The sequence below is a fragment of the Rhinolophus sinicus genome, linkage group LG04 (genome assembly GCF_036562045.2).
Source record: "Rhinolophus sinicus isolate RSC01 linkage group LG04, ASM3656204v1, whole genome shotgun sequence".
Lineage (NCBI taxonomy): Eukaryota > Metazoa > Chordata > Mammalia > Chiroptera > Rhinolophidae > Rhinolophus > Rhinolophus sinicus.
The window spans coordinates 160037564-160063051 of NC_133754.1; the positions used below are offsets into that span (position 1 = coordinate 160037564).

General features: G+C 38.8%; 2 protein-coding genes across 11 annotated transcripts in view; both read right to left on the reverse strand.

Annotated features, from left to right (window-relative positions):
* Window positions 1–78: 78 nt before the first annotated feature.
* TRMO (tRNA methyltransferase O) lies at window positions 79–14595 on the reverse strand. 7 transcript variants are annotated; one of them, XM_019729189.2, is made up of 6 exons: window positions 14442–14595; window positions 9554–9728; window positions 7187–7344; window positions 5739–5804; window positions 3851–4516; window positions 79–505 (listed from the first exon to the last, which is right to left on the reverse strand). In XM_019729189.2, the coding sequence occupies exons 1-6, from the start codon at window positions 14515–14517 to the stop codon at window positions 246–248; spliced, it is 1401 nt and encodes a 466-aa protein (XP_019584748.2). In that variant the 5' UTR covers window positions 14518–14595; the 3' UTR covers window positions 79–245. The 7 variants fall into 7 exon arrangements, with proteins under 7 accessions (XP_019584748.2, XP_074186854.1, XP_074186851.1 ...); XM_074330753.1 differs by lacking the exon at window positions 9554–9728 and adding an exon at window positions 6705–6768 and having other exon boundaries at window positions 14442–14578; XM_074330750.1 differs by having other exon boundaries at window positions 14397–14495.
* Window positions 14596–18871: 4276 nt separating this feature from the next.
* HEMGN (hemogen) overlaps window positions 18872–25488 on the reverse strand; it is a 37701-nt gene continuing 31084 nt past the window's right edge. For all 4 annotated transcript variants that reach the window (XM_019729199.2, XM_019729196.2, XM_019729198.2 and 1 more), the window contains 3 exons: window positions 25270–25363; window positions 20390–21366; window positions 18872–19027 (listed from right to left, as the gene is read on the reverse strand). In XM_019729199.2, the coding sequence (XP_019584758.2) occupies window positions 18921–19027; window positions 20390–21366; window positions 25270–25363 (1178 nt within the window). In that variant the 3' untranslated portion in view covers window positions 18872–18920. The remainder of the gene's footprint in view (window positions 19028–20389; window positions 21367–25269; window positions 25364–25488) is intronic.

Sequence of the window (25488 nt, forward strand, 5' to 3'; positions counted from 1 at the left end):
AGCCAGCTTCTTTCAGGAATTACCGAGACAGCATCACCTTTGGATTCTTCAATATTAAATGATCAAAAAGCATACAGCAATTTTTCTCAATTTTATCTCTTGGTTTATTAAAGTATGTGTATTTTGAATAACCCAAATCAATCACAGCAGTGAGCTCTGCAAAGAAGGCACATCATTAACTTGTACAGGAAATCCACTGGCCAATTGGAAGTCAGTTAGGCTCTTAAAGATGTGCTGGAGGCTACTTACGATCCCCGAGACACCAAGGACTCTGCAGGGTCAGTCATCTGAACGGGCTCAGAAGCTGGTTTGATCCTTAGAACTTCTGCAAAGCCATCACCAAACCAGCAAGTGACATGTGCCATGTCTATAGTAAAGTAGAAAAGGCGGTCCTGGCAGAACTTCCGTCGATACACAGACCGAGGGTCAGCGGACAACACAGACTCAATGGCACGCCTTGCTTCCACTGCTGACTGAAAATATTTAAATGAAGCCTGACCGACATCTGCAATGAAAACAACACAATTTAACACTCAAAATCATGCAGGTCACAATTCCTCTCTGGGAATTTATCCAAAGAAATCCAAACTACTAATTCGAAAAGATATGTACATTCTTATGTTCATTGCAGCACCATTTACAATAACCAAGATATGGAACCCACCTAAGTGCCCATCAATAGACGACTGGATAAAGAAGATGTGGTACATATATAATATGGAATATTACTCTGCCATAAAAAAGAATGAAATTTACCATTTGCGACAATATGGATGGACCTAGAGCATATTATGCTAAGTGAAGTAAGTCAGAGAAAGACAAATACCATACGATTTCACTTATATGTGGAATCTAAAGAACAAATGAACAAACAAGACAAAAATAGACTCATAGGCACAGAGAACAAACGGTTGCTAGATGGGAGGGGGGGGTTGATAGGGCTGAGTGAAAAAGGTGAAGGAATTAAGAAACACAAATTGGTAGTTACAAAATAATCAGGGGGATGTAAAGTACAGCATAGGGAATATAGTCAATAATATTGTATTAACTACTGTGTTTCCCTGAAAATAAGACCTAGCCAGACAATTAGCTCTAATGCATCTTTTGGAGCAAAAATTAATATAAAACCAGGTCTTATTTTACTATAAGACCTGGTCTTATAATATAATATAATATAATACCGGGTCTTATATTAATTTTTGCTCCAAAAGACACATTAGAGCTGACTGTCCAACTAGGTCTTATTTTCAGGGAAACAGGGTATGTATGGTGCCAGGTGGGTACTAGCCTTACAGGAATCACTTTGTAAGTTATATAAATGTCTAATTACTATGCTGCACATTTGAAACTAATACGAAATAATATTGAATGTCAACAGTAATTGAAAAATTTTTTAAATCATGCAGGTCAAATTTCATTACTGTGAACTTCAATGAGGAGTTTCGTTGGTTCCTTGAATACCACTTGAAATGAATAGGGTTTGGAAATCTCTTCAATCATTGCAGAGAACGTCACCTTCAAGTGGTATTTACTGTCATTAGATTAAACTCATATACCCAAATAAGTTTATATTTTCTGAACAGAAAAATCATGGTGATATTTTTCCTTAGTCTCCTAACTAGGAGAGCTGAGCTTTCATTTTCTGGCAACCTAAATGTCACTTTTCTATGCTCAATGTGGACTTTAATTCCTTGTAATTTTCTTCTCAGGATGGAGGAACGGGCAGGGAGACGCATGACAGTCCCAGCATTCTCAGAAAGCCACAAAAAAGAAGACATAAACCACACATACCCAGAGCACTAGCTATAGGTAAGGGAAGGTGCATGAGACAGCCAGTGTCACAGCTCCACAGTTAAGTAATACCACATTCTCTAAGGAACAACAACATGAAAGCGTCCTTGTGAAAACTGAAACGGATACACTGAGAAAGTTCAACTCCATCACGAGAGAACAGTCAACCCCATTCCACCCAGGTGTGTATGTCATGTAAAAAGATTTTTACCCTGTCAAGTGGCAAAACTTCCTTCATTACGTTACTGTGGATATTTTAATTTTTAAAAATACAGTCTTAAAAAATTAACTGTGACCTAATTTTTAATAGTTACAACACAATATACATCCAAATGAAGGCCAGGCCCTTCCAGGAAGGCATGTGCTTTAAACAACGTTATTCCTGTTCAAAATAGCGTCTGCAGTGGTGGTGGGTCTTTATCTTTCTGAAAATAAATTCAATTGTTATCAAACAGCCAAAATTCACTCTGGGCTATATCTAATAAATAAGTTGGTAAGTAAAGCTATGAAGTTCAATTTTTGGTCAAAAACCACGGATCAATTCTGCAGTGCTAAGACGCCTTTACTGTGTGGCTCATAAAATGACTCTAAGGCCACCCAAAAAAGAGGAGTTCCAAAACCATCACACCTTCACTAACAGAGTGTCTGGTAGGAGCTCTAGGCCTTTGCTTGTTCACACGGCGTTAGGTGCCCTGTCTACTTACCCTTCTGGGCTCAGCTCAAATGCCTTGTAAGCTCCAGGAAGCCTGTCCAGGGCTCCCACTGCCCCGGTCAGGCTTCTCTCCCTCGTGTGCCCACAGCACTCTATTCTAGTGCCAGTTCCACCCAACTGCAACGTCTCTCATCTTTTCTACCCTCTAAACTTTCTGCACTGGCTCTAAATCCTGCTGTCATAAATCAGTCCCTGTTTTACAGTTATGATAATACAAAATTTTTCTTTTTAATCATTTTTTAATAAATAAAGCATATTGTAACCTCTCAGGCATGCAACACTGTAGTTTGAAAAAGAGGAAACTTCCAAAGTACGAAGCATTCAATAACCATAAAACAAGGGGTAAGGATAAATATAAAGTGCCTTCCAGGTAGTACTGCTTTGTTCTACCACAAAACCCTTTTAAAACCGACATTCCTCCTCCTGCCAACTGCATACAGAGATGAAACAACCTTCATAAATAAAACTTTTAAAATAAAGAGATTAATTTAAAATTAAGTACTTTGTTTAAACATAAAGCCTTAGGCAAGAATGAGAAGCACAACCCTCCCGTGGCAGATGATGAAATCTGACATCTCCTTTGCAACTAACCGGCTCTTTCTTACTGGAGCCACTGCACCCTCCTCTTAACAGCCCCTTCCTTCATTCTATTAGGTTGGTGCAAAAGTAATTAAGGTTTAAAAGGTTAAAAGTGATTGCAAAAATTGCAATTACTTTTGCAGCAACCTAACAGATAGCTGCTGGGGATCTGCTGTGGTTGGAGAAACCAGATAACAATGTTTGTTAAAAAACATGTGTTAAAGTAAACAAGTTTCAAGTAAAAGTCCTGTGGCCTCGCTTCTGCAGTAAACTGTATGTGTCTTTAGTGCTGTGACTTTATGGGGACAATTTCTGTGCTGAAAGACTCCTTCCCTCTTTTGGGCTCTGTGCCAGAGGGTGCGCTATCAGCCACGTGACAGAATAACCTGGGACATTTCTCTAGTCAGCTAGTAAAACAGATGAAAAAGACTTAATCTGCATAAGTATAGAACATGCACAAGTTAGCTTCTGAATGCTGTTTGAAAATTCCAAGGACTATTATGACAGATAGACATGACGCCACGTTGTGAGGCAGGAGCCATTCTCAGCAAACTCTTTACTGAGCGCCTGGGACTCACTATGCTGCATAAACAGTTGTTGAATGAAAATCATCAGATGATGGTGCTGCCCAAATATTACTTTATACTCCTAGATTTCTTTGCCAGTCATCGTGACAAATCCTCTATGTAACTGCCCTCAGAAATACCAACTGGCTAAATCTCCTAGTAAAAGCTCATCACTTATTCAGAAATAAGAAATGGAAAGTACCTGGATCACCGTCTGAACTGAGGTGCCCCAGGTCCATCTCTGCGTGAGGAGTAAACCGCACTTCCAAGGTGGCCACGGGGGCCTCTCGCACCCAGGCGGGAACCACACTGCCGTGAGCTGTGTTAGCCATGCTGGAAGGGCAGTGAAGAGCCACGGGCTTCACTTCCACGCTGTGTCCTTGTGGGACCACTGCTGCTTCCCCTCTCCTGAGCCTCTTATCTGTACCTTCCTCTGAAAGACTCTTCTCCAAGAGATACGGGCCGATTCGCTGCTCTGCCACATTCGGACCCTGACCACTTCTTGATTCCAAGCCCAAGTCTGCTGCTCTCTCCTGGTGTTTTGGCGAGCTTTGCTGGCTTCCGGCCATGTCGTCATGTTGCACGTCGTTTTCTCCCACAGGTCTCCCTTCGGCACACTTAGGTTTCTCCTCCAAGCGATTGCAGGGTTGTGGTTCATCACAGCCTGGGAGCTGCTGCTGGGCACCAGTGTCAGTCTTGCCATCAGACCAGGACACGGTTTTTGGTTTGTGTTGGTTACTATGTAAATTAAATTCTGCGAAAGGCTCGATCAGATTTTGTGGCGAGTCATAATCAGCTATGTAGGGCTTTATGTCCAGTACCGGCGTGCCATGAATCATATCAATTCCAGAAAGGTATATAGCTCCACCTGTAGTATGAAAAACACCTCTTAGAAATATTGACAATGAAGGACAGTGCAAACAAATAGAGAACTACTTAGCCTCACCAAACTTACTCACAATCCTCTTACACACCAGGCTCTTACACCTGGTGCCTACACCGGAAACCCATCCTCTTCTTTACCTATCAAAGTCCCACTTGCTCTTCAAGGCTCTCACATAGCACCTCTTCTACAAAGCCTTTTTGGCTTTTCCAGACGTACGCGTTCTTTCCTCTGGGTTCTAGAGGAACCTGTATACAAACTTTTTGGAGAGCCTTTTTCATGCGGTCTGACAATGACCTGCCTAACCAGTGAGCCCTTGAGCCCTTCAGCAATGGGTGGGGCCGACTCATCTTTGCATCACTGGGGTTTCTAACTCTGTGCCAGGTACATCAGTATCTTTAATATATCTCTGTGAGACCAATGAGGTTTCCATTGTGGCAAATAGATTCTAAGGTGGCCCTATATGCTCCTGGTGTTCATGACCTGTACAATCCCCTCCTCGAGTGTGACTTGATATCACTCCAGTGACTAAAATATGTTACCTAACATTCTTGTGCTTGCTGGCAGACTCACTCTAGAGACTCTCCCTGTGGGCTTGACGAAATCCGCAGCTACGTAGGGAAAGCCCACATTGCATGAACTGCGGGTGGTCTCTAGGCACTGTGGGCAGCTGCTCAGAGCTGAGAGAAGCCACCAGCAAACAACCAGCAAGAAGCTGAGGCCATCAGTCCCACAACTTCAAGGAACTGAATTCTGCCAACAACCTGAGTGAGCATGGAAGTGGATTCCTCCACAGTCAAGCCTCCAGATAAGAACTCATCCCATCTGACACCTTGATTGCAGCCTGGTGAAACCCTAAACGGAGGACCCAGCTCCTGATCCCCAGAAACATAATAATGTTTCAAACACATAATAAATGTGTGTTGTTTAAACTGATAAGTGCATAATTGGTTATGCAGCAATAGAAATCTAACACACCATTAAGACACATCAAACAATTAAGCAGAACAAAAGTCAGCATACCAAATATTAAGGACAGGTCTCTTGTCTCACTTATACAATTGCTGTCCAGTTCCTGCTACTGGTGCAAAGTCTACTAACTTGATCCATGTGAAACCGGTGAAATGAGAATCAAAACACTGCATGTGATCACATTTGCTTCTGTCTCCATTTAAGAAAAACAGGATTGACAAAGGACTTTGCTTACTGTGAATGAGTCTGGAACTTTGCAAAGATGATTTTGGACTTTCTAAGTGGTTATGTCTTACAGTATCTGCAGAAGAAAGGCACTGTAGCTTAGGTCAGAGTTCATGAGATTTGGAGTCAGACAATCCTCTGGCTGGATGCTACAGTGCCCTCATCTATAAAACGGATACTGCTACCCTATCAAACCCACAGAACCACTGTGAGATAACACACAGGAACGCTCTTTACAAACTGTAAACACCACACAAACACAGGTAGTCACTACAATACTTATTTAGTAAGAGTGTCTATAGTGCTGTTGTTTCTTGCCTTTCACCTTTCTGATTTGATCTCCCCATTAGAATGTTAAGTTCGTCCATAGGGCAGGGACTTTTATCTGACTTGTTTACCACTATATCCCTAGTACCTAGAACAATGCTGGGCCCATAGTCAGTGCTCAGAAAATATGTGTGGGTTGTACGAATGATCATAAAATGTTCCAGTACTGTTACCCAAGTTGGTTAGCCATCACAAATTGGTAAAACTCAAGTTGGATCAGCTATACATTTTTTCCGGAAAACATACCCAAGACCCGGTTGAATTCAGTCCAGCAGGGCAGCTCAAGTTTTGGGAAAGTATAAGCAAAATAACTGCTCTTGTCTTTTTAGCACCCAATAGCCTGAAAAGTACTTAGAGCTTTTGTATCATAAGAGCCTTTAAAATATCCTGTGGAATCCCAGAGAAGGCAGATCCTTCTCTTTTGCCCACTTTACAAACAAGTAAGCTGAAGTCTGGAATGGTCTCCTGACTCCTAGTCTACTTGCTATTTCTCTAACAAACATGTGATTAGGTCAGAGTGATTCAAGAAAGGGTACGGCTTAGTAACTAGGTTATAGATGAACGCTAGTTAAAACTAGTCTGTGTACTCTACACAGGTACTTCCACAATCTGACAGTTGTTGGATCCTACAGTGTGCTTCATCCCAGACCTTGTGCCACACATCATCATTGATGGCTGCACTGTAGCCACGATGCAAGTTCATTTCTACAAGGCTGCAAGGAAGAAATGATACACTACCCTATATGCATGTACAACCAGTTACCGTGTGTTAAATTTTGAAAGTGTACGATTAGTTTTGAATAATTTTGTATTTATTACATTCCACCTCAGAGAAAATTTGGTTACTAATTTAATGAGTATAAAATCTTAAGAGCTATTTTTAAATAATTGAAAATGTTGATAAATGCAATGATATAAACAAACTCAGAGCACTCTAGGAGAGCTTATTTCAAAGTGTTTCAATGCTAACATTCTTTTAATCATTTCATTTTCTTCAATGTCTTGGTGGTTCTCAGGAGGTACCACCACTGGTACTTGTCTGAACCACAGCCAGTCCTGAATACTATGTTGATTTGATAAGACTTCTTTTGGTTAAGGAAAAAAAGGTATAAGTAGAAATAAGTGTGTTACCTTCAACCTTTTCCAGTTTGGCCAGGGTCAGTCCTATTGCATTGGGACGATGCGGGCTCCTTGTGGAGAAAACTCCAGTCTTCGCACCATTCAGCCGAGGAGGCTGCACTTTTGCCTTGCAGCTCAAATGACCATTTTTGTGAAAAACAAACAAAATCCTATTGAAAACAAACCACTCAGTAAGAAAAGAGCGTAAGTTAATTTATCATAATGATTGGAGGGGGAAAAACTTTAATCCCCACAAATTAAAACAGAAAGAATGCTTTTAATGGTATTAAAATATAATCAGTGGGGGGGAAATAATACCATTCCTGTTTCTTGAAGGAAGACAGTCTTACCTCTGTCTCCTTTACCCCTAATACAATGACTGGCACATTGCAGGAACTTAATAGACATTTGTCAAAATGCTTGAATAAACAACATTTACTAGGTAAATGCCTGCTTTTTGCCAGGCAGTATGATACACAGTTTTACACTCATTTCATTTAATCCACTTAACAACCCCAAGAAGTATAATTTATCTCCCATTTTAAGGATGAGGGAATTGAGGCTCAGACATGTTAAATAACTTTACTAGGCCTTCCTACACAAGATCAACAGCAAGAATCCATGAAGAAAAACAATAACAGATTTGAAATTATTAAATCATTAAATTTATGTACTGCAAAAATGTCATCCCAGGAGAAAATGTTTACGATGTGTATAATGGGTTAATACCTGTGGTATATAAATTGTTCCTACGAATCACAAAGGACAACTCAATATAGGAAACTAAACAAAGACCATGAATAGGCAATTCACAAAAGAAATAGAAATGCTGACAATGATATGAAAAGATTTTGAACCTCACTAATAAAGAAATTAAACTGAAAAACAAAATACTATTTTTCCCTGTCAGGCAAAAATGTGAAAAACAGGTAACATATAGTGCGACACGGGTGTAGGAAAAGGACGTTTTCATATACCTTTGAAGTATAAATTGGTTCAACTTTCTGGAGGGCAAATGGGTAGGAGCTGTCCAAAATTACAAATATGCACACACTTTAACCCAATACAGCCACTTCTGATAGCCTATTCATAAAAATATACAAGTGCCCAAGTCACGTATCTGAGGAGGTTTGTTATAGCATTACTGTAATAGCAAAATAACTCTCCATTAACAAGGGAGTGGTCAAATTATGGTACATATATTTTTTGCAATAAAGGGCAGCCATTAAAGCAAAAAAAGTTAAATCTATATGTACTGAGTGAAGAAAACCTATTCCATTTTTAAAAACACACACTCACTCTGTATATGTATATTTATGCTTCTATGTGTATCAAAAAATGAAAAGAAAGAAAAGGTCTGGCAGGATATGCATACACTGAGCTGTTAACAGTGATCATCTATGAAGAGTGTTGGGGAGTGGGGATGAAAGAGGAGAAAAATAGGAGGAATAAGGAAAAATCTATATACTTCTGAGTCCATTTTTTTATATCAGCAATGTTTTGAATTTAAATGATTTGAACCAAGATCATACAAACGAGGTCAGAATGCCCATGTTCTTTCTATTCTATCCATGTCCCCAAATTAACATGAAAAATAAGCTATTTCAGAATAAAAACTTAATTTTAGGTCTTCACCAGTAAAATTCGGCCAATTCAGACTGCTGGTATTGGGGTGAAGAAGAATGGACAGAGATAGAATTCCAAGTGACAGCAAGTAATACTAGTATAACACAGGTCTTAATATAGGTAACCCTTGATATTTAAAGTATCCAGGTTTCTAAGGTCTCTTTTGAATTTTTGGAAGAGTAGACTTAATTTTTCATGGGTCTAGAGCAGTGTCCACAAACTTTTTCTATAATGGTTCAGATAGCAAATATTTCAGGGTGTGCAAGCCATCCAAGTCCCTACTGTATCTATTCAACTCTGCTGCTGCTGTAGCACAAGAGCAGCCACAGACAACACATAAATGAATGCATGTGCCTGTGTTCCTATAAAATTATTTACAAAAACAAGGTGGAATGGATTTGGTCCACAGGCTGTAGCTTGCTGACCCTTGGTCTAGAGGACAGAATAATGACCCATGGACAGAATTGAGAAGGTCTACAGATTTCAGCTTGACAGAAAGGCATTCATCACAATTAGAACCAACTGCAAATGGACGGTGCCCCCTCAGTTGATCCCAAGCCTCCCTGAGGGTGTCCAAATTGTGCATACACTCACGTGCACAAATACCGTATAGGAATTTTATGCAACAGACAAGAGTGATCTGGATGGCAGGCTCAAAGGTTGCCTCCATCAGTGGTTGCATATAAACTGGAGTACTTTAGTCAGGTGCAAGCTCTGGCCCAAAGTACCACTGCTAACTATAAAATAACTTACCAAACATGAGAAAACTGTTCTAAGCCCATCAAGGAATGTTCAGGATTATTAAAGATGCTCTTTCTAATTTTCAAACAGGCCCTTGAATGGCTACAAATGGATGGCTGCCTTGGAGTACCATTCTTGGCCGAGAAACAGGATTCTAAGTAGCCAATTGGCTCAGTTAAAAGATTGCCTACAGAAGAAAATTAGATAAAAAGTCATTAGTCAAATGGTCATCAAAGATGTAGGAAAACATGTGTTTTTCAATTCACTGATGTCATTGTTTTAAAATCTACTAGGTATTATGCAACTATAGAACATGATTCTTATAGTATTCATGAATACATATAAATATCCTCATCATTACATACACATTGTTATATCCCCTTAGATGATCTACTAGGAAGGTCTAAGAAAGAAAGAAGGAAAGAAAGGGGACATTGCTAGAAAACCTATTATGACCGTAATTCAAAATCTATGCTTGCCTCTGATCATCAGTACAGGTTTTTTCCTTTCCTTGATGGCAACAGAAAAGACCTCATTTTTATAACATACCACTCTTTAAAGATACTTTTCATTAGATTTTCCTATGAGGTATTTAACTGGGAGCTGGGAGGATAAGGCACTCAGGTTCTGGCTCTTCAGTGAATTTAATTGTGTGACCTTGGGCAAGTCACTTAACCTCTCTGTGCTTCAGTTTCCCTGTCTTGTAAAATGGGAGTAATATCTACTTTCCAGGACTGTTATTGGGATTAATTAGCTATGACTGTAAAGCATCTAAGGTTCTTGAATAAAGCCCTATATAAATACAAAATAATATGTTAAAGATACTATTTGTGGGGGGAAAAATTCAATACTACCATTACTAAGTTATGTGAGGTTAAGGTTAAGGGAGCATTTCAAATAGAAGGAATAACATGCACAAAGTTAAATGAGAAATGTTATAGCATATGCAGGGAACAAGCTATTTTGATTTGCTGGAGTGTGAAATACAAAGCAAAGAATAATGAAAGGAGATAGTGGTTGTATTTAAGAAAAGATGCTTTCTATTGAAAACAACATATGAAATAAACTAGTTTAATTAAGCAATGAAATGAGTGCATGGTATCATACTACTAAAATATCTACAGGCAGGGTAGATTTCAGGTTAGGCTTGGTCTAGTTGCTCTCTGCCCCTCTAGAATGTAAGCTCCACCTGGGCAGGGGATTTTCTGTTTTGTTTACTGTTGTGTTCAGTGTCTAGTTGTACTTGCCTGCAAGAGGGCAGGTGCTCAAAAACTTCATGTTGCATGGAAAAAGGACTATGTAAGTCTTAACTGACTAAAATGGAAAGTGACGAAATGAAAGAGCAATAATGAGTATAACAATCCTACTTATAAAAATTTGTTTATATATTTACCTATCTAAATATGTACATATACGTCTAGAAAGCTATCTGGAAGGATATTCATCAAAATGTTAACAGTGGTTAAAATGGGTGGAGAAATATTTGGATTATTTGTGATTTCTATATTTGAAATTTTTGCAAAAATCACAAATCATTAAAAATATTTTTTAAAGCAGTAACTCCTTTCACAAGAAGAAAAACACTGGTCAGGTAGCATCACTACAGGTTTAAAGTCCAAGGTATCTGCAACTACCATTTTTAATTTATAGATAACTTTTTTTTTTCACATTTCATGAAGGCTTTATTAACTTCCTTTAAGACATGATATAATGACACTTTAGACTCTCATTTTATTTCTGGATTCCATTAAATCTATCTCACCAACACCGGTGGTAAGACTACAGGCCTGGAGCCATCCCTCACAGCACCTTTCATTACTTTTCACTTTAAAAATGAAATTAACTGATACGTATAAAATATTATATGCAACACATATGTAAGTAATAAAGCATAAATTATAATGCAATCCTGTGTAACCGCCACCCAGCCCAAGAACTAGAGCTTTACCAATAACTTGCATTTTTTTTGTTGCTTCTCTCCTCTCTCACACCCCTCCTTTCCCTCTGAGATGAGGTGCCTGAATGTGGTCTTTGCCATTCACTTCCTTTTTAAATCTGATTTTATCACATGCATATACATGCCTAAACAATATTTCATTTATTTTGTCTTTAAGTACTATAAAAACTGGTTTGAAACTGAATGTTACCTTCTCAGACTTGCTTTCTCCCTCTCAATATTATAATTCTAAGAACCATGAATATTGTGTATATTTTGGATGTCTTTAAATTTTTTTATCCTCATCTATGCTCTGTGTAACAGATACAATAAACTAAGATCTTAAAGATGAAGAAACTGAGGTCAAATAAGTCTCTGGTTTTCATTAAAATATCATTAAGAAAAATGGACAAAAAGGATCTTAACCTAATCATCTAGCATTCCTGTATCCTGTTTTTATTTATTTAACAAACACTTTCCAAATGTCTTAATTGCCAGACACTGTGCTAAATTTTGGGGAAAAATACAAACAAGAACTCTTATCACAGTGGAGTTAACTGTTGCGGAGACTCTCATAGTATGTTTCAATATCATGGGAAATGTCATAGCTGTGGTAATGACCAAAGACTTCTGCCCTGACTATCTGACTGGGACCTACAAGTGTGTAACTGAGTCACGAGTTACATATATGCTATGATAAATGTACATTGTAACCAATTATATGTATTCTAATCCTCTTTGTGCATCTCTGTAAAACCATAAGAGGACAGTGGATTAGCAATGAACTGGATGGAAGTATACGCTGGAGCTATGTTGTAGGAGTCCCTCAACGACATCATTCTTAAAGTTTGGGACCACTCTTAATGTATCAAATGTCCATTTAATAACCTACTGGGAATTTGCCATATTCTAATATGTCTGAGCCCTCTGGAACCTATTTATACAATCTGTGTCCCTGTTCTTGGGATTATAATGCTATGAAATACAAATACTCAACACTTTGCAAATATAAATGCTACTTGAATGTTCTACTTGAAGTGGAGGCTTGAGAACGTCCATCTAAGGAAATCCTGATCTTCTTCCTCTTGCCTCATATCTCAAAAAAATAAAAAAATAAAAAGAAACATTAAGCACCTACCATTTGGTATAAGCACTGTGCTAAGTGCCTGGGTACAGACATAAATAAGCAGTTCTCATCCTCAATGGTGTCCAGTATATTGACAGAGATGGACAATCCAAATGAAATCAAACCGCCTTACATACAGGATAGGGGTAAGCACAGGGACGCCAGGGTACTACTGGCATGAGAACCACATGGAAATGGGGTGAAGTGGTTCCCTAAAGGAACATGGGAGGGTTAGGACTGCTATCAGAAGAGAAAAAGGACAAAAACAACACAGGGCCACTACACTAGCTATGTGACCTTGGGCAAAACCGCTTACCTCTCTGAATCCTAGTTTTCTCGTCTAAAAACAAGGATAGTAAAACAAAGATAACCAACCTCTTGAAAAGTTGTAAGATTACTAAAATATGTAAAGCACCTAGTACAACAGAAGGTGCTCAGCAAGGAGTGGTTTTTAAAGCCCTTGCTCAGGCTTTTTTTCTCCCTTTTAACAATATTACAACTGTATTAACTGCGTAATAAGAAAAATCAACAAGTTACTAATGCAGAGGATTTTGTACACAAGGCTTATTTACAAGCCTTGTGCAGACAGAAAAGTTCAGGTTCTTTCCACCTCTTGCCTGAACTAGTCACTTACCTTTGTTATAATTTGTCTCCCCTCTGCCAGCCCTTCTCCTCAAATCACACTGCACTAATCCTCCAGACTCTGAGTTCCTTATGTCATCCTATCTCTAATTTTAACTTTCCATGTTTCCCACTGTTAATAGACAGCACATTTCTTAGCCTGGTGTTCAAGGTTCTCTACAATCTGAATCTAATCAAAGGTTCCCAAACCTCCCTGTTCCATCCAGTACTTCAGGATTTACAGCTCCCCAGTCCCATGCTCTGTAGACCTCTGCGCCCTGCTTTTTCCTACCTGTCAAAATATTAGACCTATATCCTCGCAGTGTGCAACACTTTCTTAAAATGAGCACAATCTTTGACCAGGTAACAGTACTTTTAGGAAATTTAAGTTAAACATTTAGAACATACACAAAGATTGTAGTTTCAAGAACTTCCATTTAGAACGATGAAAACTGGCAACAACCTAAACGTCTAACAATAGGCAACTGGTTAAATAAATTACAGCACATCTATAAAACAAAATAGGGTGCAATCCCTTAAAATTATTGTTATGGAAAGATTTTTGTGCATCTTAAATTAAAAATAAAATTTATAAAACAGTAGGGTCGCATATCAACTCATTTTCTAGTATGCATGTACTGAAACAAGTATGGAAGACAGACGTCAACAGACATTAACAGTGGATTTCTCTGGGTGATGGCTTGACTAATTTTCTTCTATTTGCTTCCTCCAGTTTCTAAAGTTACTATACCTTGCTCTATGTAAAGAGGTGAAAATAAAGAGAAACAAAATCATGTCCGTATTTCTAAACCCAGTTTAAAACTATTTCCTCCCTCCTCAATTCCTACAGCACAGGATGTTCCTCACGTGGGGAATTTATTAATTCCTAACCGGCATAACACCAGCTGTATATATCCTCTCTCGTATATGAACGAAAACTCCCTAAGAGAAAGGCCGTTACACTGCAGGTGACTGTTGCAGCCACAGTGCCAACAGACCGACCCCTAGCTACAAGAACGGAGGATGAGAGATGACGTCATCCCGCTCGCTTCAGACGCGTCACGTGGTAGAAGGAGCATATGACCCGTGCTTTGGCAATAAGTATCAGGACGCACATCAGTTCAAGGTCTCGCATCTCGCGTCCTTCTCTGAAGTGAAGTAGGCTCCCGCACCTGGGACTGTTCTGTGTGCGAAACCGCAAGTCTCTCAGAAGTTACCTGTCTCCAGAGCCGGCTTCACGCACCCGCAAGGGGTCGCTGTGGGGCGAGGCCCTGGCTCCTCCAAGTCGCGCATGGTTACTGGTCAAAGAGGTGCCCACCCTACGCGATAGATTTCCGCTTCCGGTCTCCGTGCCTGGCGCGTGCGCAGTAGCTGCACTGGGTGCCAAGGTTCCGGCGCACGCGCGGGCAGCTCAAAGGTTACAGTTAGGGTGCAGAAGTTTTTTGTTGGTTTCTGTTCTTCTTCCGATCCCGGTGTCTCGGTTGTCTCGCGCCGCTTTGCTGCGGTTGCCAGCCCTTTCCGGGCAGTCAGCGACTTCAAGTTCCCACGCTTTCCAAGGTGGGGACACATCGATGAAGATTTAAAAAGATGTCTCGAAATAATAAACAACCTACATATCCAGCGCATGACGCCATTTTTTAAAGAAAAACGATGTGTATGTGCAATCACCCTACGGTGAATGCAAAATGATCAGGTGTTAGGAAATGTTTAAAATTCTCTTTGGGTGGTGGGAATACACAGATGATTATACTTCTATGTATGCTCCCGTTTTTCCGTAATAATGTTTTACCAGAAAGGAACCCCAAGTAAACTTTATTTCAAATATTGATGGGGAGCCCCATACGGGATTAGGAGTTAAGAAGTGGGGACAGTTTCTTGTGCTCCTTACCCACCTCAGGGGAACTGCAGTGAGAATGAAACTGAGAGGCAACATGCCATTTATATTAAAGGGAGTATGGTTTTGTTTCTGGGCAGCTCTGAAAAATTGAGGGCCAACGAGAATCATTTTTTCATCCCATGTGATGACCAGTTATCCCTGCACGGATAGCCTATCCTTTTACCCACTTTTAAGTTTCTCTGTATGCATAATTGTGTTTCTGGGCTTTTTATCCTGTTGGTTTAGTTAGGTAGGGGGTGGGGAAAATACATACTGCCTGCAATACAAGTTATTAAAAACCATACAAGTCCACAGATTTAAAAACTTAACCATGAAAAAGCTGTTTCTAAGTCCATTTGTCATGAACTAATAGATCATTAGTAGAAAATACACAGAGCCAAAGATTTAAAGAGATTTTTTAATCTCTTTAAAATTTGATTAGATTCATATATGTGTCCTCTGATAGGTCTTTTCCACATGATAATTTGGAAAGGAATGCTATTATTCTGTTTCCAGGAGGAAACAGTTGTGTGTAGCTGAAGAAACAAGTTTGAGAACAACAGTTACACACGTTAAAACTGGGGCAGTAATAGCTGTATTTGCCACTAGATGGCGGTGCTGCTGAAAGTGATAGTCTTGCTTAATTTGTGGACAGACTATGGTAGAAAATGACAGGTATTTGCCCTCCTGGCCTTAGCTATCATATCTAATGATAATCACAAAAAATACTTTAATTACCAAGTGTGAGAAGTATGGAAATGGAAAGTCGATTTGGAGACACTGATGAAGTAGATTGCTACCTCTTTTAAAGGTAAAATTTCTCTTTTTGGGAAACAGGAACTTAAATATGTAACACTTCTATATAATTTGATGTTTTTATTATCCTGTCTAGAGTTATATATGATTATTTATAGTTTGCAGGACAACCCTTTCTCTGGAGGTAGGATGTAAGAATCTGCCTTAAAAAACAATGTAAATGATTCTAATACAGGTGGTCATCTGTCCACACTTCGAGAAACACTTTTCAGTATATTACTCTTAATCTTTCATTTGGGTGGAGGATCCCTTTCACAATCAATTAAAGCTTTGGACCTCACACATCATTTTATATTTAATAACATATGGCTCATTTTTTTCTTTTTAAAAAACAACTATTGTACTTACCCTGAGAGGATGGCAACACAAAGTAGGGCTGGATGGATTTTTAACAAAACTTTAATTCTGACTTGTGACCCCCAGGTTCTAAGCCAAGAAGAAAACTGGCAAATATTTAGATGCACCCTGGTGTTTGAATGAGAATTGTGAGAAAGCAGAGGTTGTATGTATATAGGGAGTAGGGTAAGAGGGTAGGCAGAAAGCATCCTAAAAGGTATAAAAAGAAGATCCCTCCTCCTCTGATGTACTTCTGCGTCCTTCCATCTCCTTCCCCAACTCTTTCACCTTGTTCCCCTGAACCTTGTACATGTGCAAATCTCATAAGGTTCATCTTAATGAAACATTATTAGAACCTGAGATTTCAGTTTACTCTTTTTTTCTCTAATTTTGACCCACCCTGGCACTTGAAATTGAGACAAGATTTCCAAAGATAGAGCACCATCATGAAAAGCACTGAGGAAGTAAGATGTGACTTTGGGTGAATGCCCAGCCTCTGAGTTTATTCCCTCATCTCTAAAATGGGAATGGTAATCATTGCCCAGCCTATTTCAAAGACTCTTGTGCAGATCGAATTTAAAAAGGTATATTTGAAAGTGTAAGTTCTGAAGTACCATCCAGATGTAAGGGACTATCATATGATAGACTGCTTCAATATATTACATGAGTAATATAATGGGGTATGAGTAATCATTATACAATTAATATATCCTGAGAGGGGGAAATGTTAAAATTTGTGGAGGAGGCTGTGACAAATGGGAGGGAAATAGCACTGTAACATCCTGCTATACCAGTGGTCCTCAACCCTAGCTGTACATTAGAATCATCTAGAGAGCTTTTAAAATCCCCTAAATGCATTATTGTGTCCTAGATTGGATCCTGAAGCAGAAAAAGGACATTAGTAGAAAAACTAATGAAATCCAAATAATATCTGTAGTTTAATGGTAACGTAACTATCTTAATTTCTTAAGTTTTCATAAATGGACGATGGTTATGTAAGATGTTAACATTCGGGTATACTGGGTGAGAGGTATACAGGATTATCTGTATTATCTTTACAACTTTTCTATAATTCTAAAATTATTGCTCAAAAATTATTTAGAGCAAAAGTAACTTAAAAAGAAATATACCTATGTCTGGATCACCCTATACAGGTGAATAGAATCCCCAAGGAGGTGTCTGAGCATCTGTAATTTTGAAATCTTTCCTAGTGGTTCTAATATACCATGAGGGTTGAGAACCACTGTTTTACACCAAAATGCTTGAGAGACTGGGATCCTTTCTTGTTCTTCACTGTAGCGTAGTACCTAACACAATACCTATATAGAGAACTTGCACAATTGTGCCTTTGCTGAACCAAACCTTTATTTGTAAAAGTCTCCTTTACTTTGAGTCCGTTGTAACAACAAAAAGAAAACTGAAAACAACACTCCTCCAAAAAAAGAAATACTAGGGGAGATTTTCAGACACTTCTCACCCAGAATGGTTCCTACTCCTGTCCCCAGTCTCTTCTCATTTTCAGTTCATCCTTAACCATTATCACCAGATAAATATTCCTAAAAATACTAAAATTGCCACTTCATTGTTTGAGTCTTACTTAGCTCTCCATTCCCTAACAAGTAATACATTTCTTAGTTAAGTATGCAAAATTCTGTACACTCTAACAATACAAGATTTTTAGCCTACTAGCCTATTCCACTTGGACCCTGAATTAACTGAACATCTTGAACATCTTGAATTCACCCGTCTCTATGTCACATACAATAATGCAGTTATCCTCACCTATAATACAAATCTTTTCCATCTTTCAAGGCTCCACTCATGTGTAATTTTTTTCAGCTCATGCCAGCAAAATAGTGAGTATTCTCTCTATTATACCTATTATTCACGCAGCACTAGAATCTACTATTTTCTTTCGTAAATATTTGTTTTCTGTGTCATCCGCCCGTGAGACTAAATTAAACCCCTGGTGGGGAAAGACTATGTGTTATAGGTCTTCTAACCCTCAAAATGCTTACCATGATGCGGTCCACACAGTTAAGCATGTAATAATGATTTAATATACATTTTGCACAAATACAATATATAAAAAGTAAAAATCAAAAATCAAAACTCAAATACACAAGTAAACTACATTCAACACTCCAAAATATTTTTGAAAGAGTCCCAGAATGTAAATAATTGTTAAAATTAACTAAAAAAGCCAACTAAAGCCTGAATAAAATTTTGATGCTATTGTTACATTAATAATTGAACAAATGTTACAAGAAAACATATATATTCCCCCCAAGTTTTAAGTGTTCAAACTTACTAATTTTTCTGTTCTTAATAATTAATCAAAGAAATGTTTGTTCTTAGGGAGAAAAATTATTCAGCCCGCCCCTTTTTCCATTTTTGTCTCTTCCCACCACTATTTTTACCCCAATATACATACACACACACACACACACACACACACACACACACACACACTAGCAGGATATTTTCTACATGGTAGAGCCTGAAAAAACACATTAGTTCTCTCTTCCAGATATAGTCTATACATGGAAAAAAAACACTATTAAAATATTAATGAAGATTGTAGAGATTTCTACAATATTTTGAGAAAATCACACAGTAATATATTAAGATGTGTATTTTGTTGGACAACTGTGATGGTTGAGCATTGTTAAAACAAAACATAACTATAGACGTCATTTTCTGGGTGACTGTCTTGAGGAACATTTATAATTGCCGGCATCTCTGGTTCTTGTGCTTTGGGTTTTTCTTTCACTTCTGTAAAATCAAATAAAATATGAAAATAGGTTTAATAAATGGTTTTGGGACAATTGACCATCCATTTGGAGAGAAAAAAACCCTCTATCTCACACCTTGCTTGAAAACAAATTTCAGATGAATTAAAGATTTAAATATTAAAATAACATTAATGTTGTAATCTTAGGATTATAAAGGCCTTTCTAAGCAGAACACAGACCAAAAACCATAAAGGAAAAGATTGACAGGTTTGAATAACTAAAAACTAAAACTAAAATTTTGTCATATATGACAAAACCCACTGTAAACAAAGTTAAAACACAAACAACTGGGAAAATATTTACAACACATATGTAGGTAAAGGTTTAATAACTATTTAAGAGATTTTTTACTCAATCAAAAAAGATAGATATCCCAAATTTAAAATGGAACAAGGACTCAAACAGGCAATTTTCAAAAGAAAAAATGCAAATTCATACTCATGAAAAGATGCCAAGTAGCATTAGTCATCAAAAAAGTGGAAATGAAAACAATTAAGTTTTATTTTTTTAACCTAGTAGACAGTCAAAGATTGTTAAAATATTACTCGGAACCCTACTAACCCTATGTTTTCGTTGCACTCATCTTTTAGGAGAAAGAGCAAATAGAGATTTCTTTAGAAAACAATTCCCAAGGGAAAACTATGGTCTGATAGTCTCAGTGCATTTTCTTAGAGTACTGCCGACAGTATTGCACAAAGACAATCGAGGTTCTCAGGTATGTCCCTAAGGCAAGCCAAATTGAAGAAAGGTCATTATTTTCAAAATGCTATGCTTAGGAGAAAGCTTTTCGGGAACAAACATTGAAATGAAAGGGTTCTCGGTAAACCTGATAAATCCTGCAAAAATGTGTTCCCTAGTAATGGTGATCATATTTTACACCTTTGTATATCCCTTGGTACCTCAAACCATGAATTTACGTGCCTTTAGTTAGCCAGGAAAATTTAATTTTCAAGAAAAACTTTAGTCATCAAGTTTTCTTATAAATCTAAACTTAATTATCTTTTTAAAATTTTTACACTATATTGGGTTTATTTCTCTTCACTGGCTAAAGCTTCCCAAAATGGATAGTATGTACAAGTACCTATTATACACACTTATATTTTCAATTATTTTCTTTTAATTCTTTGGAAGTATGCCAAACAGACATTGGTTGAGTGAAAAACTAGCCAATGACATTAATGATACCCACTGATACAACTGGGGATAACCTAGGATAACCTAGTCAAAGAAGGCTATAAATCACCACTCTGAGGGAGACATACCTAGTTGGTGCTCTAATTATAAATGGGAACATGATTAAAGTGGCGGTGTCACTGACTTATCCCCTATAAACAATCCCTACCTCGAGGAAAAGTACAAACATCCGTAGCATCTTCCTGGCGTGCTTCGGGATCCTGGCCTTGGGATCTACCTAGTTCTTGGCATGGTTCTGGAAAGCATTCTTTAAGCACATCCTTATTTTGAGAGGTCTTAGTAGAGAGGTCTTCAGGCTCAGGTGTTTCTTGGTCTATTTCAGGTGCACAGTCTTCAGGCCCAGGTTCTTCTTGGTATATTTCAGGTGAATATTCTTCAGACCCAGGTGTTCCTTGGTATATTTCAGGCGGATATTCTTCAGGAACAGATGTTTCTTGGATTGTGTTATGAGAGAGAGCTTTAAGTACAGCAATTTCTTTACATGCTTTTTGAGAAAAGTCTTGAGGTTCAACTATTTCTTGGTATGTTTTTGTAGAACGCTCTTCAGGCACAGCTATTTCTTGTTGTGTTTTAGGAAGTACGCTTTCAGTCTCAGCTATTCCTTGACCTGGTTCAGAATTGTACTCCTTGGGCTCAGCTCCTTTTTGGTATGTCTCAAGAGCGTAGCCTTTAGGCACATCTGGTTTGGGGTATGCTTCAAGAGAACATCCTTCTAGGTCAGCTGTGTCTTCAGATGTTTTAGAAGGTAGGGCTTTGGCTACAGCTGTTTCTTGGCACATTTTAGGAGAGAGGACTTCAGGTTCAACCGTCTGTTGGCCTATCTCAGAAGGGTGGTTGTGTACTGTTATTTCTTGGTACTCAGGAGAATTCTCCTGATGTATAATGCTTTCTTGATCTATTGCAGGGAAATTTTTCTCAGGTACAACTCTCTGGGGGGAGGCTACCGGAGGGAGAGCTTCAGTTACATTCCTAGGTAATTCAGTTTCTTTCTCTGTAGGTACTAGTGCTTTCTTCAACAGTTCTTCTGATTGTGAGCAAAGCTCCACCTTCAGTTCTGTATTTTGTTGTCTCTTTCTGCCTCTTTGGTTTCCTTTTCCTGTTCTCTGTCGCTTTTGTTTTTTCTCTCTGTGGAGAGATCAGAATTAGTGTTAGCGACAAGGCTATAGAATTCAGATAAATGGTTGGTAACAACAGCCCTGGTCTCTCCCTGCCTTGTTGCACGACCTTGAACAAGTCACTTAATCTCTCTGGGCCTCAATCTCCTTGTTTGTAAAATAAAGGGGGCAGTGCTAGATATTCTCAACTGTCAAGACAGGAAATGTCCCTCAGGTACCTTCTGTTTCTGATGCCTTGTTCACCAGGAAGGATAGTATGTGTGTTTGAGAGCATGTACTTTGGTTACGGAAAACATATAATTGATGTTATAAGTGAACAGATTGGCATTCTGGTATATCCACTAGTCTCTTTGGGTTTAGTCTGTGTGAGTCAGTCCCACTATGCCCTGGGTAGACTAATATAGTTGCGTTTCTAGATCCACGATCCAGGCACAGTTCCTGCAGGTGGATGATGTATATGGCTTGCTTATCTAATACAGTGTCTGTGTGCAGAATGCTAAGCAGCTACAATACATGTCAAATGAGATATACTGTAAGCTGGGTCCAGTGCTGCCAAAAACATTTACTGAGGTTAAGAAGCCTGGTGGAAAGGCACGAGCAGTTCTATCATACCTACTCTGAACTAATAGCCAGATTAAAGATCGAAAAGATGAAAGGATATACATGGAAATTGCAGCCAATGACAAATTGTTAGGTACTGCAAATATAACCTAATACAGATGGGTTCGGGGGTGAGAAAAAGGTACTACAAATAAACATTTCATCATTTTTCTAAACCTATTGACATTCTGTCCCATGTTACCTGCCCCATGGAGCCTTCTTTTCTCACAGAGCACAGGGCAGAAATGTTCTCCCTGTTTAGTGCTCCTGTAGCATTTATTATGAGGGTCATGCTTAAGGCAAGGAACGTCGGCTGCCTCGATCTATAGTTATTTCTGGAGAAACCGTATTTCTTTTAGAAAACTAGATATTCTTTAGTGACAAAGCCAGAGTCTTTTATATCTGTGCAGTGCTTACAGTTCCTTGCACACTTAAAAAATGTAAACCCTATTCTACTTTTGTGTATGTTTGAAATTTTCCATAATGAAAAGAAATGTAAAGATTGCCTCACCAAAGCCAGTTTGAAGTCAGTATTTAAAAAGTATATATGTAATAGGTCAGTCAAAAATAAATATTACAAATAATATGGAAATAAAAATAATTTTAAAATGATGGTATGGCACCTCAGCATTTTGAAGTATAACTCCAAGTACCAAAGTAACAAGATAAATTATACTGTGCTTATTGTAAGATTAAAAAAAGATGGTATGTACATCTGAATTCTTCAGGAAACACTAATTTTTTCCCCTAGCTATTCAGTCCTAAGTAATTTGTTATGTAGATCTCTATATGAGGGAATAAGAGTAATATAATGTTCCATTTTTTTTCCTGGTTATTTTTCAAAAGATACAAAAATATCTATGTGGCCTAAAATGTAATCTGTACTCTGTAATTTATCAATTATGTGATCATGGCAAGTCACTTAACCTCTCCATGCCTTGGTTTCTTCACAGATTAAATGGAGGATATAGTATCTACCCAGCCTCATGTGGTTGTTATAAGAATTTCATATAATAACTTACATGAATGAATTATCCAAATATAAAGTAGTACTTTTGTATTCATATAAGAAACACATGTATAATGCTTCCTAGGTGCCAGGCACTGTTTAAAGTAATTTCCTTATTCTGTTAACTCATATAATCTTCACATCAACTTATGAGATGGATACTATTATTATTTCCATTTTGCAGATGACAAAACTGAGGCCCAGAGAGGCTGAGTAATTCATCCAAGATCAAATGGCTAGGAAGTAGTGCAACCGGGCTTCTAATCTAGTCATTCTGTCTTTAATAGCTGCACTCTTAGTCACACTCTGGTGTTTCTTTCTGGAACAACTAAGGTTTCACTGTGTGGTGTGCTGTAGTGAGAACAGCCCTCACTACAGAAATGTGTCACCAGAGCAAGGCCAGCCAGTTGCCAAGAGGCTCACCAAGGTGTCATCTACTTCAGTGACTTCCTCAGCCTTGGCCCCCAGCCCAGCAAACATAGAAACCCAATTCTATCAGCACACTAAGACTAGCTCCATTTATCAGGGGCAGAGCTCAGCAACCAGCTCAAAGAGACTGACATGTAAACCTAAAAACCGATTTTTAAATGAACAGTGAGAAATGCAAAGTCACACAGCAGCAGAGAATGCCTGGGCTGACAGACAAATGTGCTCTTTCTCTGTAGCAAGTAATTGGGAAGCCAAGTGATGATTGGAAGGTTGCTTGGCGAGTGTGGAATTAGGGGGGCTCACTGGATACGCTTTAGCAAAGTCACCTGCCCTAGGACCTGAGTATAGAAATTTCTGCTAAAACACCATATAAGCAGTCCTGAAAACCCTCACTTTCTGCAAAATTATACACTAAAAGTAACAGAGCTTATGAGGAAAAATAGAGTTTGGGCAAATGACTCAAAACCGATGCAACTTTTTAACACTAACAAAAACAATTATTGATACTGGAGATAACGTGGATAGTCCAGATGGACAGACATGACTGGAGGCTGCCTCAGGGGATAGCAAAAACGGCACAAAAGCAACAGTGTAAATGCAGGTTTTCAGCTGCTGTGATCATGCAAATAAGGGTGGCATTCTGAGCCAGCAGGGCTGCCTTTAAGTTGGGCACAGGAGGAAGTACAACCCGCTCCATGTGCAAAGCTATGCAAGGCTGGTGTGGTCTTCTCTTGGGGAACAGCCCCAGATGCTGGCCGAAAAGGATCCTGCCTATACAGCAGCCAACCTCACAGCTTTTTCCTTTCCTGCTAAAGGTTTGAATTCTATTCCCACTATTCTGGCTCATTTGATTAGGAAAAATCATGAATCAACACAACCTCCACATTATACTGACACCATTCTCCTATTTACCAACATACGTGAGCTAACTGATGTAGCAGAACACACAGTACTCAGTCCTTTGGGGATAGATGTCCTTTCTTAAGAAGAATGCTTAGATCCGTGGTTCTCAACAGGGGGTGATTTCACTCCTCTCCCCACACCCACTTGCCCCAGGAGACATTTGGCAATGTCTAGAGACATTTTTGGTTTCACAACAGGGGAGTGGGGAATGCTTTTGATTCCTAGAGGGCAGAGATGCTGCTAAACATCCCCAATGCACAGGACAGCCTCCCCCACAAAGACGCTGCCCATAGCGTCAATAGTGCCAAGGTGGAGAAACCTTGGTTTTGATGGATGCTGCACGCCTTGGCTCCTTGGGCTCCCCTTTTCCATCTCCAAGAAAGCAATACCTCTGTTTTCACAGTCACATTCTAAATGGATGCAGTTCGATGCTGCCTAATTTACAACTATGTTCTTGTACTCCCTCCCTAAGATGACAGACAAGTGACTTGGATTGGAGATTTAGGGACTCCCAAACTCCCCAGTCACTCACTCACAATGCTTTGGTTTACTCCATGGAATGTTAATCACACTCATTTGATAAGGATTACTAATAGAAAGTTTGGAGAACAAACTCAGAGGTTTCCTCGATGGTGTCCCCTGCTCCCCAAAATAAGATGCTTCTATGTTTATATTACCAGAGTGGTTGAACACCAAGCCTCTCTACAGTATAATTTGATTGCCTGGTGCTTTAATTAAAAGAGATCAGGGATAAAATTCTGTTCCCACTACTTTACTACCTGTGTGACTTCAGTCAGGAGATTTAAGCCATTGGATATTTGTTTTCCTTTTTGTAAATTAGGGATAAGAACTCCTGATTTACAGGATTGTTGAAAACATAAACTATAGTGTGTGAAACTGCTTATCAGTGCTTGGCACATAGCATATGCTGGATAAATATCAATTCCTTTTTCCCTTGCAAGGATACCATACCCAAATTGCCATTGTGAAGTTTGCTTTTCTTGTGCTTCAGCTTTTCTTTTTCTGAGTTGCTCCCTGTTTCGCAAACTCCAAGGCCCAATGACTTCTGTAGGATCAAAATGAAAGTTATAGGAGACAGTGAGGCACGGTGGCATTATCAGCAAGAGTCCTATAGCAAGGTGGTCAGATCCCTGCTGGGTGTCTACGTTCTTCTCCCAGCTTTTTGAGGAC

Coding starts and splice junctions, on each gene's coding strand:
- TRMO (XM_019729189.2), bottom strand. CDS start 14,517: ATGCGCGACTTGGAGGAGCCAGGGCCTCGCCCCACAGCGACCCCTTGC. Junction 9,729..14,441: donor GAAGCCGGCTCTGGAGACAG/GTAACTTCTGAG, acceptor TTTCTTCTGTAG/GCAATCTTTTAACTGAGCCA. Junction 7,345..9,553: donor GAACAGTTTTCTCATGTTTG/GTAAGTTATTTT, acceptor TGTTTTCAATAG/GATTTTGTTTGTTTTTCACA.